Source organism: Acinonyx jubatus, chromosome D2, assembly GCF_027475565.1.
Source record: "Acinonyx jubatus isolate Ajub_Pintada_27869175 chromosome D2, VMU_Ajub_asm_v1.0, whole genome shotgun sequence".
NCBI classification, from domain to species: Eukaryota; Metazoa; Chordata; class Mammalia; order Carnivora; family Felidae; genus Acinonyx; species Acinonyx jubatus.
The window spans coordinates 1,355,612-1,375,328 of record NC_069393.1 but is presented as its reverse complement, the minus strand read 5'-3'; the positions used below and the strand labels follow the sequence as shown (position 1 = coordinate 1,375,328).

General features: G+C 48.4%; 1 protein-coding gene across 1 annotated transcript in view; it reads right to left on the bottom strand.

Moving 5' to 3' along the window:
• GALNT2 (polypeptide N-acetylgalactosaminyltransferase 2) overlaps window positions 1–19,717 on the bottom strand; it is a 192,070-nt gene that overhangs the window by 55,135 nt on the left and 117,218 nt on the right. Inside the window, exon 3 of the mRNA XM_027046941.2 lies at window positions 13,689–13,842. Within this exon, the coding sequence (XP_026902742.1) occupies window positions 13,689–13,842 (154 nt within the window). The remainder of the gene's footprint in view (window positions 1–13,688; window positions 13,843–19,717) is intronic.

The window sequence follows — 19,717 nt, the reverse complement described above, 5'->3', positions numbered from 1 at the left end:
AAAAGGTGTTGGCTGCAAGGGTCACAGCGTGGATACCGGAGGAAATACAACAATCACCATAAAGGGGAAAAATGCCGCAGAGAACAAACCCGCTAACGCGGAAGCCATTGTGGCAATCAGAAATCTCTCCGTGCTTAATAACACACATTCAGGGATGGATAATGGAACGGTTTTAAAGACCACGTTGAACTGTTTCCAAATCCCAAATGTCTGGCCTCTATGCAGGCTTGTGCCCTGAACTCTAGATTTTCACGTATCTCCACTGCCCACTTGAGCCTCCCACTTGGATGCAAAGTTCCCTCCTGGGCTTTGTAGCAAGGTTGCCCTACCCACGGCTGATGTTCATGCAGCGCCTACTGTGTGCAGGTCACCATGCTGAGGGGCGTACAAGTGTTAACCCATTCATTCCTCATCGCGGCCCCATGGCATGCCCAACTTATACCGAAGGACACTGGCGCAGGGGGCTCAGCGCTGTGCCAAAGTCGGGTAGCTCGTAGGGGACACCGGGATTTGAACTTGGGCAGTCGGTAGCAGCACCCGCTAGCCTTCCTGCTCCTCCTCTCAGGAAGGGGCGAGTCCCTTCTTCAGGCTGTTGAGACAAGGTCCTTGGCCTCATCCTTCAGCCCTCCACACCCAACCATTCAGCATCACCTCGACTCTACCTTTAAGATGCATCCAGAATCCAACCACTTCTCATCAGCTCTTCTGCTAACCCACGGCTCTGAGCCAACGTCAGGGTCCCTTCCGGGGGTTTCTCTGCTTCTGTTCTCCCATCTCCCACCCCCAAACAAGCCTGATCCTAACACAGCCACCTTGAAAAGACCGACGCTTTGCACACCTAATTCAGACGATGTTCCTCTGCTCTAAAACCTGCAGCGGCTCCCCTCTCTCAGAGGAATACCCAGTGTCCTTACAGGAAGCCTCCAAGGTTCCCAGGGGTCCTGACCCCTCTCACACCTCCTCCTCCCCCTGCTCAGCCACGCCGGCTTCCCTGCCACCCGGATATGCCTGGCACCCTCCCTCTTCGGGGACTTTCCCTTGCCACGTCCCCGAAAGGGAATCTTTTCCCTGCTATCCATGATGGCACTCCCTTGTCCCTCCCTCAGATCTTTGCTACATGCCTTCCTGCCAGTGAGAGCCTCCCCTGATGACCTGTTTACTTTCCCCCGGTTTTACTGAGATATAATTGGTATAAAGCACTGAATAAGGTGTGCGGCATAACGATTTAACATATACTGTGAAGTAATTAGCACAGTAAGTTTAGTTAACATCCGTCATCTCATACAGACAGAAACAAAGGAACGAAGGGAAGAGAAACTTCGTTTTCCTTGCGATGAGAACTCTTAGGGCCTAATCTCTCAGCGAGTTTCAAACATGCCACACAGCAGTGTTAAGGCGAGTCACCGTGCTGCATAGGACACTCCCAGTACTTATGGATTATTGCCACTGGACGTTTGTGTCTTTCGATCACCTTTCTTCAGATCTCCCTCCCCCACCCCCGCCTCTGGCAATCACAAACCTGATCTCTTTTTCTGGAAGTTTGTTCTTTCTCCTTTTTTTTTTTTTTGGATTCCACATATATGGGAGATCGGAGAGTAATATTTGCCTTTCTCTGACTTATTTCACTTAGCATAATGCCCTCCAGGTCCATTTATGTTGTCACAAATGACAGATTTCCTACTTTTTTATGGCTAAAGAATATATCATTGTGTGTGTGTGTGTGTGTGTGTGTGTGTGTGTGTGTGTGCATGAGACATTTCTTTATTCATCCACCTATGGACACTTACACTGCTCCATGTGTCGGCTGTTATAAATAGTGCTGCTATAAACATTAAAAATGATGCTGCTATCTCTTTGAGACGGTGATTTCGTTTCCTTTGGATAAATACCCAGGAGCAGAATTGCTGGACCAAAGAGTAGTGCTATTTTTAATTTTTTGAGGAACCTCCATGCTGTTTTCCAGAGTGGCTGCACCAGTTGGCATTCTCACCAACAGCGTGTAACAGTTTCCTCTTCTCCACATTCTCACCAACATTTCTTATTTCTTGTTTTGATGATAGGCATGCTAAGAGACGTAGTGGTATCTCCTTGTGGTTTTGATGTACATGTCCTTGAAGATTAGTAATTCTGAGTACCTTCTCATGTACGTATTGGCCACTCATATAGTTTCTTTGGAAAAATGTTTATTCAGGTCCTTTGCCCATTTTACATAAATTTACGTATATATGTATTTATATGTACATTCATATGTACATATAAATATATATGTATTTAAAATTATATATATTTAAAATGTATAGGTATATATAAATATATATACTTAAAAGTATATATTTTAATTATATTAAATATTAATAAAATAGATAAAAAAATACATAAATAAAAATACCCAGAAAGAGCTATTGAGTTGTATGAGCTCCTTATATATTTTTTATATTAATCAGATACACGATTTGCAAATATTTTCTCTCATTCTGTTGGTGCCTTTTCATTTTGTTGACTGTTTCTTTTACTGTGCCTTATCACTTATTTAATATTGGACCTCTGACCTTGACTATCATACTCTGACCCCACGCTTAGTTTATTTCTCTCTGTTGCATTTAACATCTTATTATCATAGAGTTTAATCACTCGTTTTTGCTGTCTTCCACTCCTACGCCCTCAATCTAAGCTCTAGGCAGCAGAGAAATTTTACAATCAGTTTTGTTCATTATCGTTTCCCTAGTGACCAGAAAAACACCTGTCACACAGGAAGCTCGCGAATGCTTGCTAAATGAACGCATGAATGCAAGAGTCAAAAAAAAAAAACCAAAAAACAACTCAATATAAAACTTCAAATCTGACTGCAATTTTCTTATTGGGGTATTCTTTTAACAGTCAAATTTCCAAAGACGTGGGTTTTCTTCTCCCATCCTTGCCTGATAGAATAAATCACAGTTGATCCAGCGTAGTTGAGTGTTAATTTTAAAAGTCTGTACTTCTATTTTTACAGATTGGGATAGAGATCGGGGTTCTCAAAGATTCGGCCACACCGCTTAGCACTCCAGGGTATGTGCGGACTGGTCAGCTCTACCAGCGAACGGGCAGACGTTCTAAGTGCAAGCACGCAGGTACCATGAGCTGGTAATGCCGCTCCTCTCAAGCTCATCAGAGAAGTCACAAGTGATCTCTGAAATCACAGTGTTCCAGAAAAAGTAAAATATACAGCCTAAGGGGCTGAGAGAGTCGAAACACATTTTACACTGTTTTGACTGTTTCCTAAAATAGACAAAATCCTTCCCATTAAAAAAGAGAAAAAATTTTAACAGTTACATGGTGGTGGCGAAGCAACGGGTTTAAGACGGTGGCTGAAACAGGATGGTTTGTTCAAACCCAAAGATTCATCGCATTTACCAAGCAACATACTGAGGACCCATTCTTCTTGCTCTACTTTCCTTTTGAAACAGGTGGAAATCGCTATTTCGGTTACTTCCTCAACTGTTTTCGGTCAATGCCAACACGCTCCAGGGTTGCACTGCACGACAAGACCCAGACCTACAAGACCTCAGCACAACAGAGCCGTTCAGACGAAGAAGGCTGAACGTCTGCCCTCAATGGCACACACGTACCGAGAGCAAAGCTCTCAAAGCTGATTTCACATATACACAAGCTGCTCGTCACACACGATAACAATACGATAATATTCTGTGGGGCTGTTTGTAGTTTATGAAGCTCTTTCAAACATATCTGAGCCTAACGACTATGTGTAAGATGGATAGGGCATAAACTGTTGTGGTTTCGCAGATAAGAAACTCAGGAGTTTAGAGAGATTGTTCCGACCTCAGTCTGGGAGTTAAGTGACAGAGCCATTAACCACTCAAGTCCACAGCTACTTCCTTTTCTCCTTTTCCTTTTTTTTAAGTTTATTTATTTATTTTGAGAAAGACAGGCAGAGTGAGCGTTGGAGGGGCAGAGAAAGATGGGGGGTGGAGAGAGAGAATCCCAAGCAGGCTCTGCACTGTCAGTGAGGAGCCCCTTGTGGGGCTGAAACTCACAAATTGTGAGATCATGACCTGAGCTGAAACCAAGAGTCAGACACTTAATCGACTGGGCCACCCGGGCACCCCCATAGCTATTTCTACTTATTCGGACTGGGGACAGACAGTGCTGCTCAGAGAAAAATTTATGAACCGTCAAGATTCAAACTGAATTTGGATTCCAAACAGAACACTCAGGGTTTTTTTCCCTGCTTTCAGTAATAGCAAAGTTCCTTGGTATAGACCAGTCTGCCCACAAGAAGCAACTAGAAATGTTGGATGAAACACACCAAAAAAATCTATTTGAAGGCACTGGAGAGTTAACAAGGCAGCTGGGTGTTACAGGCCGGGTTCCCAGAAAGAAGAGAGGCCCCCAGAGTAAGGCCAACATTCTCTGATCCCTCTTCCCCTCACGCGGCGTGAAGCCGATAGACTGGAGAAGCTAAGCCGAAGTGATGGCTTTGCAGGAGGCAAAGCAAGGTAAGTTTCTGCAGGTGTCACGGAGCTGTGCAGGCCAGAACTGCAGTTCAGGTCTCGCCAAGGAAAAAGGGGCTCTAATAACCATCGCAGACTTCCAGGTGGAATCCCAAAGGGCTCCCTTCCAATAGCAAAAGAGAACTGGGAACTCATCAGTGTTTTACAGACGACTGAAACCCAGCTGATGCCAGCTCAGTGCCAGACCTGCCCGAGGCGATCTGCCCTTTTTCGCCTGTCACAGAGGAAAACGAAATCCTCTCTGGAGGATGAAAACATCAAGGAGGCCCTTTAAATATCTCTATTATTTGTTCATACACAACAAAATAAAATAAGTAAAATTAAGAATTCAGCAGATGGGCTTCAAAGCCAAATAGATATGGGAGCACCTGGGTGGCTCAGTCAGTTAAGTGTCTGACTTCCGCTCAGGCTGTGATCTCACAGTTCATGAGTTCGAGCCCTACATGAGGCTCTGTCAGCCCGGAGCCCACTTCGGATCCTCTGTCCCCTCTCTCTCACTGCACCTACCCACCCCCCACCACTCTCTCTAAAATATGAATAAATGTTAAAAAAAAAAAAAAAGCAAAATAGAGATAGCAAAGAATCAGCAAACCAGAAGGAAAGCCAATAAAATTACACCTAGGTTAAAGCACAAAGAATAGAAAAGAGTAAATAAAATGGAAAAGAGCACAAGAGGGACACAGGACATGCTGAAATCTCTAACAAAGATGTATTTAGGGCCCAGAGGGAGACAGGAGAGAAAATGGCGCACAAGAGAAGCTTGCCAAAGACAGGAAGCAACAGATTCAGGAAATCTACAAACCCAAACAGGTTCAATACAAAGAAGACACTTAGGCACATTTCAGTGAAATTTCTGAAAACCAAAGACAAACAGAAGTGTCTTTAAGGAAGCCAGAGGAAGAAGTTAAAATGCCTTCAAAAATGCTACAGTAAGATCAACAGTTGATGTTTTACCAGAAACAATGGAAGCCCGAAGACCACAGAATGACTATAGAAAAGTTGCCCAAGCTTCGGTCAACCTGGAATTCTAAATTCAATGAAAATACTTTTCAAAAGTAAAAGTGAAGTAAAGGACAAATTTATTTGGAGACAATAAAGGGAGAGAATTCGTTGCCCGAAAACTGGCACTAAGAGAAATACTAATAGTTCTCAGACAGATGAAAAATGGTCCCAGGAGGAAAAGTGAAAATTATAAGAAATAAGGAAAAAACATAAATACGTGAATAAATCAAAAGGATATTTACTACACAAAACACCAGAAGATGTCCTGTGGAGTTTACACATAGAGAGAATTAGACCATATGGCAATAAAGAGTGTCAAAGAGGGTAGGAGAGCTAATGGGGTCAAGTGCTATGAGGTCTGTGCATTATTCAGGAAATAACAAAATTATTCATTTATATTAGACTCTCATAAGTGAAGAATGCAACAAGCTAACAAAGAGAGAAATACTTAACCTAAAAGAAGCAGGAAAGAGGAGGAAAAGGAACACAAAATGTGGCATAAATAGAACATTGAGAGAGACGCCAGTGTTAAACCCAAATACATCAGAACCTGCACTAAATGTAAATGGAGTAAATATTCTACTTAAAAGACAAGATTGTTGGGGCGCCTGGGTGGCTCGGTTGGTTAGGCGTCCGACCTCGACCCAGGTCACGATTTCTCGGTTCGTGGGTTCGAGCCCTGCGTCAGGGCTCTGTGCTGACAGCTCAGAGCCTGGAGCCTGCTTGAGATTCCGTGTCTCCCTCTTTCTCTGCCCCTCCCCTGCTTGTGCTCTCGCTCTCTAAAAATATGAATGAACACTAAAAAAATTTTTAAAAAGGACAAGATTGCCCTTCCCGGACCACCCAGTGGACTGGACTACACCACTGTCCATTAGCCACCGCCTCTCCCCCTGCACTGCGAGCTCCTCAAGCACCGAGAGGACCTTCGTGCACACTGCTGTATTCCCAGGATGCTGGTGGAAAGGGGACCAAAGAAGAAAGAAACAAAATCACGTTACTCATTTAGGACCATCCCGTCTCTGCCCAAACTATAAGCCAGAGTCCCAGCCGGGGGAAACTGAGCCACACGTGTGCACAGGCACTCAGGGATTGAGCTTTCAAAACGTTTGCTGCTGATCTTTTTACGAGAAGGCCTCCACCAGGCCCTTCGGAGCTGCTCACACAAGGCACAGACAGCGTCCACTGTCTTCGCCTTATATCGTCTCCCAGTCCGGGGCATTCTTTGTTTTAGATGCAGAGGAGGCCTCAAATGGCCAAAAAGGGGAACGGATAAGGGGAAAAAGAAGAGTAGCCTGTTGCCGGAGCTGGTTTTTATAAAAACACTACAAATAAAAGCAAGCAAAACAAGCACAGGACACAACAGGCTGGTGAACGGTGGCGAGGCCGTGGCCGGGATTGCGCACGTCAGGCGCGGGTCAGGCCGTGGGATGGGGTCGCGGGGGGCCCGTGAGAGCCGAGAGCCTGGAGGCCAGCCGCCTGCGACTGTCCAGGTGGCACGCAGGTCCCTCCCCCGCCCCCCGGGGAACAGACACGGAGCACGCCCTTCTATCACGTTCCCGCAGAGAACTGACGCCGGAAAGGAAGAAGCGGAAACCTTGCTTCTTCTCAACCTCCCGGGATTCCACCAGCAATGGCAGTGGCCAATCGCGATCGATTGCTTTTTAGGTACTTTCGGGCCTCGTGCCTGAAGACCAGGCGTGGGAAAGCCACCTGCCAAGGGCGAGGGCGAGGCGGCACGCCGTCAGCGACTCTGCTTCCCGTGGGGGCGAGGCTCCTGGGCTCTCTGGAGGCGGGCTCTCCATTCCCCCGGCTTCTGGAGACTGGCGGATGATGTCATCAGGAGAAGGATCTCCCCACCCACCTCGCAGGAGTGCCAGCAGATTAAATAAAATCAATGCACATAAACGGCTGAGCGCAGGTCATGACGCTGATAAAACGTCCCAATAAATATTTCGTTGCCGTTACTATGCAACAGAGCTTAAAGCCTCGCTGTTGTGCCGCAGCCAAACCCCCTCTGCCCCACCGGCCACAAATGCCCGCGAGGGCACCTGAAACTCAGAGGGAGCTGGGGGGCCCCTGCTTAGAGAAGCACCTGTCTCCTGTCCCAGGACCCTGCCGGTGGGACACAGGAAGGTGACTTGGGTCTGCCAAAGCAGGTCTGAGCCCTGCTGAGCTGCCGAGGGCGCAGATCAGCTCTGTCCCAGAGCAGCCGCCGCAAAAGAGGGTCAGCTGCTCACGCATGTTTGTAAGACGCCACTTTTATAAGAAAAATGTGAAATGAAAACAAAGCCCCGGGCCCCAAGAGACCCCCACCCCCCAACTCACGAGAAGCCAGACTCCTCCGGAGCCACACTCCTTTCCTCTTGTTTCCCCGGATCTTCTGCTCTCCTAAAAACCAAACTCTGTGTCCCCCTAACATAACGGCCCACACCAAAGCCTCACTCCGGGCAGCTGAGTTGACATAGAAAACTTTTTCTTGGCTTTCACGGTGTTTATGCTCACTGAGTAACAATGAAAAGTTGGATTGTATCTTTCCCCACAACCCTTAATCCCGATTAGCTACTCTTAAAACCACTGACATCAACGCGGACACTCCAGCCAGACTAAACAGCCCAGCCGGTTACTTCAATGCCTGCCCTCGTGTTGAAAGGTTTCTAAAAAGTAAAAGCAGGAAAGATAGAAAAGAATGGCCCCTCAAGAGTCCTCCTCTCTGGGTTTAGGCTGCATTACAGCTAGACGTTTAAGAAACTGGTTCAAAACACAGCCCTTGGGTGATTATCCTGAACGGAACAAAACCAAACCTTACAAGTAACCCCAAATTTACAGACAGAGTAAACACAATGTTCCCCTGATTTCAAGGCTGCCATGAGGTGTGCACCTTGGACAAACTTCTCGATCCTTTGTGGGATGCAGTTGAGATCACCCGTGGTCAGGAGCAGTATTTGAGTTTTAGACGCAAAAATGTTTCAAAACCCTTCATTTTTAATTTAGTGATCAAAAAAAAAAAAAAAAAAAAAGAGGGGGGGGGGGAGCACAGAGAGCAACTTGCTAGAAATTCAACTTTTGAGACCTGAACAAAATCTGCCCTTTTATCAAGCGGTTCTCGTTTTTAAGGGACTTGGATAAATAAATGGAAAGGAATGGTGTGCGGCTGACAGGGAAAAGAAGAAAACAAGGGAATAAGGCTTCCCCCCCTAAAGGTTTGTTTGATTTTACTTATATACACAATTTTAAAGCAAACCAGCTCCAGCTTTCCCCAGTAGACAGAACGATACTCTATATAAACTCCTTGGGTTGCGCCTGATTCCTGTACTTGACTTTCCCGTCAGATGCATTTCTAGGCAAACAAAACAAAATACACACGTGTGTATGCGCACGCACTAACATGAAGCAGCGCAAAACTCTTCTGAGTTGGACTCGGGAGGGGCTTTAACACACCCTCCTCACCTCTACTCTAACAGGGTAACAAGAGTACTCCTCCCCTGGGGCCTCAGCACCCAGAGGACACAGTCAGCGGTCGACCACGTTGGACTGTACTCCAAGTGTTGGCCTTGGCTTTAATTCACAGCTGAATTTCAATGGCGGTCTTTGGGCCTCTCCTCCTTTCTATGTTCGTTGCCCTGGGGGGTGATGTCCATCTCATAGTTTTAAATGCCACCTGTATACTGACCATTCCCAAGTTTACATTCCCACTAAGACCTTTCTGCTGAACACCAGACACATATCCAATCACAGACAATGTACCTTGGACTTAACATGTCCAAACGTTAACTGCTGATGTGTCCCCCGCACCCCCTCCACTCAGCCCCCTCATCTCAGTTAAGGCGACCCATCTCTTCCCTTGTTTTAGCCATACATCCTGGAGCTCTGCTTCACGGCATATCACACCCCTCATCGGACCCACTGCACATCCTGTTGGCTCCCCCTTCCATACATATCTATGTCCAACGCTGTTCTGTATGATCTTTTGCCCGGGCACTAACAACAGCTTCCCAAAGGTGGGAAGGGAAAGACCTAAATAGTCGGAAAAAGCATTTTCAAAATTCCCATTGGTCTTTAATTTGCTTTTAGCCTTGGTAATTTATTTGAGATTTCAAATAAAATTAAATGAAGTTGTGGGGGGGGGGGCGCCTGGGTGGCTCAATCGGTTGAGCGTCCAACTTCGGCTCAGGTCATGATCTCGCGGTCTGTGAGTTCAAGCCCCGCGTCAGGCTCTGTGCTGACAGCTCGGAGCCCGGAGCCTGCTTCCGATTCTGTGTCTCCCTCTCTCTCTGCCCCTCTCCTGCTCATGCTTTGTCTCTCTCCCTCTGTCTCTCTCAAAAATAAATAGATATTAAAAAAAAATTTAAATGAAGTAGGGGAATTTTTTTTTTTTTGAGTGCGCAACTGTACTGTTAAGACTAGGATGGGCTCCTATTTTCTAATTTCTAAGGTTTATTAGAATAAGCTAACATTTCCTGTATATCAGATCTAGGATTTCACTACTGACAAGCTTTTCTAGGCTACTTGCTTCTATGTATGTATTTTTTTTTTTTTGCGGGGGGCGAGGGGGGGGTGCCCAGTACATTTTATATACTTAAAAAAGGTAAATAAAACATTGCCCAAATATGTGAAGTTTTGTTTTGTTTTGTTTTTGTTTTTGCAAGGCTCTGAACACCTGATGCCTTGTATCTATCCTGAAGGACAGGAAATAAAGGGTGGGACGTAATTGCATTGCTTTTCAGTCCTGGAAGAATGTAAACACGTTATGTTTATGTGGGGCTCATCATGGGGTTCATATGATCTCTACTGCTAAAAATCTCCCTTATTCTTTCGTAACTCTCAGTATCACTGATGACTTAGTAGGCGCTCACCATATGTGCTGAGCAATACATTCACTCAACAAATATTTACTGAATTTCCTGAATGCCGTCCAGTCATCCAAGAACGATCCTGGCGGCAGTATCTCACTATTCTGATGGGTAAAGACAGATGAACATGTAAATAAGTAAGACATATGGTGTGTGGGTGGTGATAAGAATTATGGAGAAAATCAAGGGTGGGGGCCAGGCGGCTGCACTCCTCGGGGAGGTGGTCGAGGTCAAGGGCCGCCTTGCTGAGGGTGCCTCTGAACAAAATCTCAAGGGAGGAGAAACCAGCACCTGGTAGACATCGTGTTTCTCCTCATGGTAACCAGAGGTGATCGTGTGCCATCATCGTACAAATGCTACCGGCCACAGGATTAAGGACTGGAGGGTCTGGGATCGTGACCAAGATCTACGTGACTCCAAAAACCTTGTTCTTAATGAACCACGTGCATGGCTTTCAGATTTATCACACATGAAGGCTGAATTCAAACGTGTCCATAATCCTAGACGAAGGGAGAGACGGCGAGACGGAAAAAAAAAACAAAACAAACCAACAAAACAAAACAAAACATTTATGTAGAAGGTCAAAACGCTTTAATAGTTCTCAATGAGAGGTATGGTGGAGGTCGGGGGAGATTCACAGAGGCAGCTTGATCTCCTTAACCTGACATTCAGTATGAGCTTACGCTCCGAGGACAGCACATTGGCTCAGTTTCAGGCATCTGACTGACTTGGGGAGACATTAATTTAGCCAAAGTCAAACCAACACGGAAGGCATCCCAGCTGTTCCTTTAACACATGCAAATGAAAATGCCACTGTCGCTGGCACTAAAATTAAACTCACCTCTAACACATCCCACCATGGGAGGAATAGTCAAACATCTGCTTGGACAAACTCGTATTTCAAAAAAGTGGAAAAAAAAAAAGCTATATACGCACATATATTTAATTTGGGGGACTTTGAAGCCCACACACTGATGAGCCATCACAAAGACACTACTTTCTCTCAGCTCTAAGGAAAAGTCACAGCCAAAAAACCACTCACAACCCAATGGTGCAGTGACACTCACACCGTCTCATGGAGATGTGATTCGAAGCAGTTGATTCAAACCACCAGGTAAGGTTTCTGAGCCAGATTCTGCTGGAACGTCAACCACGCTCTTGAGTTTAGGCCAAGCCCCTCTTAAAAGCCACAGTGCCCCTTTCTGGCCTTAAGTCCGCTGCTCCTAATCACTGGGCAGGTTTTTAACAAAGGGGGACCCTCCCCTCCCTCTCCGTGCAATGAAGACAACCTTTGTGTCCAGAGTCTGACTCTCAAGGACCGTGTAAGTGCCCCCGAGGAGCACTTCGCACAGGTGGGGGGCAGACAGTCTGGTTAGCCTGGGGATGGGGGGGGGGTGGGGACACCGGCACCTGTGACCTCTCCTCAGAGATGTAGGCATGTGCATACACACAGCTCCAGGACTCGCAGGGTCCCAGAGCCTCCGTGTGGGCTCCCTGGGGTCCGTGGATCCCAGGTCAGCAAACCTTTTTAGATAAGCTGTTCAACAGCTAACCCTGCTGAATTTAATCGGGAGCACAGCCTAAAGACTGAACAAAGCTGCCTGTGAAAAAAAAAAAATGAATGGATTATAGGAGACATTAAACAAAGACCATCTCCTGGACTGGATTTAGAAAAACGGTAAGATTCTTAATATTATGTATCACATATAATTATATATCAGCCATATGTTTCATATATTAAATCTCTCTCTCTCTCTCTCTTTCTCTTTCTGATGCGCGCGCGCACACACACACACACACACACACACACACACACACACTGCGCACTTAACTCCTTGGTCCAAAAGTCCTGTAAATTTACCTGCTTATGAGCTGCTGTGGGAGCACAGAGCTGTCTAGAACACGCACACGCAATAAAACAAACACGCAAAAAGACCGTTAAGCAAAGGGAGTGATAACCTGGCAGCTAAATGGTTAACCGACACGGTTAAGTCAAGTTCCCCTGAAAGCAGGAGAGGAAAACACCCTTTCCGTGCATGCTACTAATTTACAAAATCAAGCCAAACTTGAAGAAGTGCTCACGTGTAAGGTAGCTGACTGTTGTCCCTCGCCAGCTTACCCTCCTCTCAGTCCCTGGGACACACACGCAGGGCGATCCAATCGCTGATGGGCTCTCTGGAAGCCCAGCGCTGCCTGTCACGGCCTTGCCCCTGTCCTTCTTTCTGGATGCCTCCAGCTCAGGACTCCCCCCTCCTTCAGGCGTTTACTGACCTTCCTACCTCCTGGGGGCCCTGGCTGCACTGCTTTAGAGCAGACTGTCCAAGCCCTGGGGTACCACCCCCCCTCACTTCCTGGTGCACCTGTTACCCGCCCCACCCCACCCCTGCCCCATCCCCATCCAGAACGGGACTGGGGCCAGAGACTCTTCTGTCTGGAATCCCAGGACCCTAACACAGTGTCTGAGTCGCAGTGGATGTGTCATCCATGACGATGAATGACTCCCTAAGTAACCCAGTGAGGAGGAACGCCTACCAAACAGCCAGGAAACAGCTGTCCTCCAAATACAACTCTTTATTTTTTAACAATCTGCCCAAACAATTTGTTAAAAAAACCCAATTTTTTAACAACAAGCCCAACCCCCCCAATGATCTCCATGTGACCAGCCTCCCAGTCAGAGCTTCTTACCAGCAAGGCTGAGAGGTGTAGCGGCAGTGAGGCCTGACAGTAAGCGGTGACAAACTCATGTTAGAATGGCTGGAGACCTCATCAGCCGAGCCCGATGAACCCCAGAGTGCCCTCCGCCCTCGGGTCCCAGATCCCTGAAGAGTCAAGAGAAGGACGTAGTCCTCCTCTGTCTCTGTGTTTCAGCTCAGTTTCACATCTGCCCTGCCGGGGTTGTTCCTTTCGCCTTTCCAGTCTCTAGAACATTTCTAAGTTAAGCTGTCCTAATAGAGCAAGAATTCAGATTTCCTTCCTTTCCGACGACGCTACGAACTATGGCAAATTACGCGTGTTTGGGAAGGGGTTTGAGAGATGACATGCCCTTCTCGTGCCGACCCCCCACCCTCTGGCCAGCCACCCACGGCCTCTCGATACTGCCTTGGGGGATCCGAAAGACTAGAATCCCATCCCCAGCGGGCCTGTCTCTTCCAGGGAGTGGAGCCCCAATGCCGTATGCCTTTTCCGAGTTTTACCGCCCCGTAGAGACACGACGCGCGTTCAGTCTCCCAGAGTAAAAGAAAAATGCTGCGTCGTGGTCCAAGCTACTTACCAGGTGTGGGAAAGCAAGCGGAGGCCCCAGGCCGACACACAGCTGAGTACTTACTGGTCATGTCTGGTGTCCGGGATGGCTCTGTCCATCCGAAGCTTATCACTTTCCACTTGGTTGAATTTGTTGCGGGCGTAGGGGTCCTGCCCGGAGCGGACCATTGTCCCTCCGACGTAAGCTTCCTGGTTAAAGTCCCGCCACCGCACTTTTCCTGAGAGAAAGAGCAGACAGAGGGCGTGGGACGAGGGGAAAATGAGAGCAGAGGCCAGCATATGCCACGTGAACGGTGTTACCAGAAGCCCACGGCTTCCTCTGATGGCAGTTTTTGTCCACAAACTAGCTGAAGACAGCCCAAGCAAGCATCGTCACGTGCCCAGATTGGAAAGCCGGATGCTGACAGTTCGCAACGAGACGCGGACCTCCTGTGCTGTCTAGTGAGCGATATTCTGTGCCAGCCAAGGTATCCGTAAGCATGGTTCCACACACACTTGGTAAGAAAGGAGATTGCTACCTGCTTGTTGCACCTTTCCAGGGATTACGGTAAGGCCCAGAAGCATCCCAGATACGGTGAAAAAGATAACGTCCAAATTACACGCAAGGTCATCCTGTCGAGTCACATCGGGTGACACGAAAGTAAGTGTTTAAACGTGACATGACAAAGAACAGGCGATCCCCACATCCCTCAGTGAGACGCTCCTCAGGGCTTCTTCTCGAAGCTGCTGCCACGTCTGACCCCACGAGGAGGTGAGAGGAACCAATCCTAGCACGGACACCTTCTAGCACACGTTTCAAGAGGGAATGGGGCCAAGGTGACCTGTCCATGCGTGGGTCAGCCCTGACTCGTGATCAGATTAGCTGCTGCCACTCTAGAAGGCCAAGCATGAGGTTCTCCAAGAACAGGACAGCGGAGTGGGGAGTTTGTACTGGGACCTGGGGTAGGGGCAGTATTGGCTGTAGCTGGATCTGGAGGAAAGAGCACTGCAGGCTGGGGCGAGGCTGGGCAGGCCTGGGCATCATGAAGGCAGACCCAGAGACACAGCAAAGGCATCAGTGCTCAGAGGGAAAGACAGAAGGAAAGACCGACTCCAGGCAGAGAGAATATTCAGGACTTGAAGTTCGCCCTGGCTTTTAGACCCCTGTCTGCCGCTTGCTACCTTTATGATCTTGGGCAGGTTTTTTTTTTATTTTATTCTTTGAAATAAGAGTTTCCTAAAGATCAATGAACTTAAAACAATGAAAAAAGGTTTTTCGTGAGGACTGAATGGCCTACTATGTGCCAGTTTGGTAGGTGTAGCAAACTTGAACCAAACTCAAAAAAAAAAAAAAAAAAAAAAAAAAGAAAAAAGAAGAAGATTAACAAACCTGTCCCCAGGAAGCTTATGAAATTCCCAATGGTCACAGTGCTCTGAAGAAAAGGCTTTAAGGGGCAAATAGTTCTGGGGTCGTTTTCTGTGGGGTGTCTGATAGGGGCTCTAATGTCTGAGTAGACACCCAGACAAAGGGAGGGAGTGGGCCACGGAGCCCTCTGGAAACAGCATAGGAAAATGCTCAGGGAACTGTGGTGCAAAGGCCCTGGGGTGGCAGTGAACTACCTTACCCCATTCAGGACCGGCCAGGAAGCCAGTTTAGCAAAGAATGAGGTGCTGGCCAGAGACGTGAGAGCAGGCCTGTTGACAGCTACCCACAACAGGCACACGTGTGCAGGCCACAGGTCTTCTGCCTCCTGTCAAACGCTGGCTGTTCAGTTAAACTCAACAATACCTACATGCGTGCTTTTCCAACATGGATCTCTCCGCGTCCAATCAAAGGCACGTCCCGTTTCTTTCTCTAGTTCAGAGATGAGGAAACTGAGATTCGGTTACATGAGATCTGTTCAAGGCCATAGAGTAAATTTTCTATCCACAAGCTCATCTGTTTCTTGCTGCGATTGTCCCGCGAGGTCAGAACCCCCATCTCATCACAGCTGGTTGCCGTGGAAATGATGCTTGGGGTCACAGAGGTCCGGTCTCTCAAATGGAAAAGCAGTTTCAAAACTCACGAGCTCCCTGGCTATGACGACGCCGTGCCCCCGAAAAATGTCTGGTTAGGTTATGGGAGCTGGCCAGAGTGTCAGTGTTTTCTCCCGCCTAAAATAAAACGTTTCCAAAACACCTTTTTGGAAACATGTCTTTCATGCTAGGGCAACCCTGGAAATACTTCTGGATCCTCCTCTCTCCCCACCTTTCTTCCTTCACCCTCACAGACTCTTGAGGATAGGGAAGAAAAAAACCACCCATCTGTGCTTGGACTAACACAAATCAGAGCCTCAGCTAAGATCTATATCTGCAGTACTTACTACGGAATCCAAATGAGCTGGTTCCAACTAATGTGTAAAGGCCGGAATATTCGTTACTACCACGAGGAACCAGGAACCGTGGAGCCCCAGCCACAACCAGAGAAGGGACCGTCACCCAAGAGAAGTTCTGTCTGTCACTCTGCTTATGCTCTCCATGACCCTCACCGGGAGCGCTGGGGACAGTAAGAAGGGAGTCAGCTTACTCCTGGCCTGTGTGGGGCAAGGCTTCTGCTGAGTTCCTGGGGCTTCAATCCCACCTATAGATCTCCTTGTAATAGAAAACCTTCCCCCCTTCTAGAAAAGACATGAGGACAGCAGAGGGTTTTACGGGGTTCCTGATGTCGGGTGACTGTGGGGACTTGGCCCCAAGCCATTGGTGTATACGAAGTGTGGACTATATGCTAGGCATTGTGTTGGCCCCTGCAGATACAGTGAGCAAAAACAGACCTGGTGCCTGCCCAGTGGAGGTCATGTTCTAGGAGATGGAGGGAGACAGATAATAATAAAATGACTATACCAATCACTGTCGCATGAACAACTGAGCTAGGTGTTCTGATACTAAGAAATGTAGTTCTACGGAGGCACCTAACAGAGGAAACCGATGTAGACAGGGGGAGTAGGGAAGGCTTCCCCCGGGGAAGGAATATTTGAACTGAGAATTGAAGGATGAGTAGGAGTAATGTAGGAGAAGCCATCCTCCAAAGACTGCAGGAACGCCCCCTGAAGCAGCCCACAGTGACTCCTTCCGACTTGGGAACATCTTCCACAGGACCCTTGTGGACTCTGCCTTGCCTTGGGACAATTTTCCCAAGGCATGCGACCATTTTACTGGAGACAGGTTATAACTGGTTTTTCTGTCATGGAAGTTCAGCAATATGTCAGAATACGGCAGGGACTCTCAAACACGTTTGACTATGCCACACATTTTATATCATGTCCCCGACACATGAACACACATACGTAGGCACACAATTGAAATGAAGGTTTCAGCCTTCCTCTGTGTGAACAGATGGATCTATTTGACCTGTTTTTCTTACGTGGGTGCAGCACTACAGAAGTGGCTTCATGCTCGAATAATGGGTCACACCCCATAATCCGAAAACCACTGGGCTAAAGAACCGTTATAGAAATCAGTTCTGTATTATATTGAATTCCCAGGGCTGGAGCCACCCAAAGAGCAGAGGCAGGAAAGAGAGAGCATGGCTCTCAGAGGGCATGCGTGCCCCATCCCAACCCGGGCATTAGGGGAAGCAGTCAGATGCAGAGATGACGGAACAGGCTGGGCCTCAGTTACAGGTTGGAGAGAAACAGTCAAAACAACAGGTACAATGTCTGAAGAGCCTGACTTTTAAAAAAGCCATTCATAAATCATCGTGTACTTCTTTCACTGTAAAATTTTTAGAAAGTGCATTGGAAATTAAGAGCTTTAGAAAACAAACCAAAAATACACGAACACCTACAGACAGTGAACTTGGCTAGCTAGGCAGAAGCAGAGGCCATGAAATACCCCCAAAGATATAAAACTGTACAAGAAAAGGGGGTGCCTGGGTGGCTCTGTCAGTTGAGCGTCTGACTCTTGATTTCAGCTCAGGTCATGATCCCAAAGTCGTGGGATCGAGCCCCGCATCGGGCTCTGTGATGAGTGTGGAGCCTGCTTAAGATTCTCCTTCTCTCTCTCTCTCTCTCTCTCTCTCTCTCCCACTCCACCCCCTCCCCTGCTAGTGCTTTCTTGCTCTCTCTCTAACATTTAAAAAAAAATTTTTTTTAATTAAAAAAAAAAAACAAAAAACTTTGCAGGAGAAGCCAGAAAGCAGCTCCATCACCAAAGACCATAGAAAACCACCTGCAATTAAAGAACACACGAGGAGAAAGTGGGCATTATCCTAAGAACGCCCGGGAAAATTGTTTGCTTATTAAATGAGTTATGAGAGTATTTAAGAAGAAATCCATTTCTGGACGACAGACAGATTCTCTGAGAAGGAGGAGCCGTGCGGACCCAGGAGTGTGGAAACCTAGGCTTCTGTCAAACAGACTCTTCCCAAAGATTCCTGCACGGGCGGGACAAGCCACCTGTCTGCGACCTCGCGCTGACTTATGGGGCTGGGTGAGGATCCCCACCCCGATTCCAGATTCCAGCCCTCTCTCTGGCAGCCTCCCTGGGTCCCCTGTTCCCCTCTGTGAACAGCACAGCCGGCTCAAGCCTTCCCTGTCCTTCAAGGTCAAGCTCCTCTGAGAAGTAGGATCTTTGGATCTGCCCCACCCCCAATGCCTGCCACAGGCACACCCCCTCCCCTCCCCTCCCCTCCCAGCTGGACTGGGAAAGAGTTCCTCACCGAGGGCCAAACCTCCTGTTTTGTTGCTAGTTCTTACCCACAGACGCCAGCACGGGACGCACACCACATGCACGAAGACTGGCCAACCCTACAGGTGGTCTCCACCTGGGTCCAAGGCACCTGAGACTGATCCTAAAAAAGCACCCCAAATCCTGCACGCTGCTCGGAGGAACCCAGCCTCAAAACGGCTCTCAGGGGTGGCATCGCTGTGCGGACACCCGCATCTGAGAAGCGCTCTCCGCCTGTGCTGGACAGCGGCTTTTCTGTTCGTCTGGCTGACGGCGCTGCCCTCTGGAGCCTGCTGGTCAGATCACGGGTCCCGGTGCAGAGAAGCTGAGGACGCGGGGTTAACAGCGGTCCCATGCCAACCCCCGGGACGGATGGGGCTTGGAGGCCCACAGCCAGCGTTCACGGAACACAGGCTGAGGAGCAGGGGCCCAGCTCACCCACCCTTCCTGAGCCTCTAGTCTGTATGCAATCAGAACATTCTGCCTCTGAAGTTGTTACGAAAAATGATAGTGATGACAGCGATAATAATTCCTAAGCCACTGACAACCGACCGTCCAAAATGAACTGGCTTAGTAGGCGGAACGGCTAAACACAAACACAATTACCTCCACTTTGCGGGTGTGGCCGCCTCACTTGGGAGGGTCGTCAGGAGCTGCTGAGCCCGTCCAGCCCCTCCAGGGGGGTGTCCCACCTCTGCAGCTGACCCTGAGAAATGAGTGGGAAGCACTGCAGGGGATCCTCGTCTGCCAAGGTTCCTGTGGGCACCTGCCCAGGTGAGCACAGGCCGGAACGTGCAGGCCAGCAGAGTCCACACCTCCCTGCTGCCCACGAGCACCTTCTGCCTCTGATCTTAGGGAGAAGGGGGCCCGTGGCCAAGTTCATCTAAGTCTGCGCCTCTATCCTTCCATCCCCATCTGCTGTGCCCAGGAAACACGTGGCGAAAATAATAAACACAATGTCGTTCTCCGCTTGCTTCAAGCAGGGGAACCATGTTGATACCATCTCATTTCAAAGGCGGGGCAGGGGAGAGGGGAGAGAAGCATGGCTGTTAGTGACAGAAAGAAGAGTCAGGAACACGGAAGTTCTGGCGGCCTATTCTCAGATCATACTTGTTTTACTGTCGGTCACGTTGTGATCGGCGAGGCCCCTCAGTGTCTCACTTGAGTGGCTTCGGAATTTCTTAGGGGGGATATCCCAGGGGCGTAGGCAGGAAGTACAGTGCTGAGCAGCCTATCTTCCATTCCTCGGGGTGCCCCCCCTGTCCTGCCCCCTCCCCACCCTGAGGCCAGCTGCAGACGGAGATGCCACCCTTCTGCCCAGAAGGGGAAGGGGAGGGAGGGAGAGGGTCTCCCTGTGAAGGCCATGTGTGCGTGGGACAGGGTGGGGTGGGTTTCCCGTGGAGCCCCAGA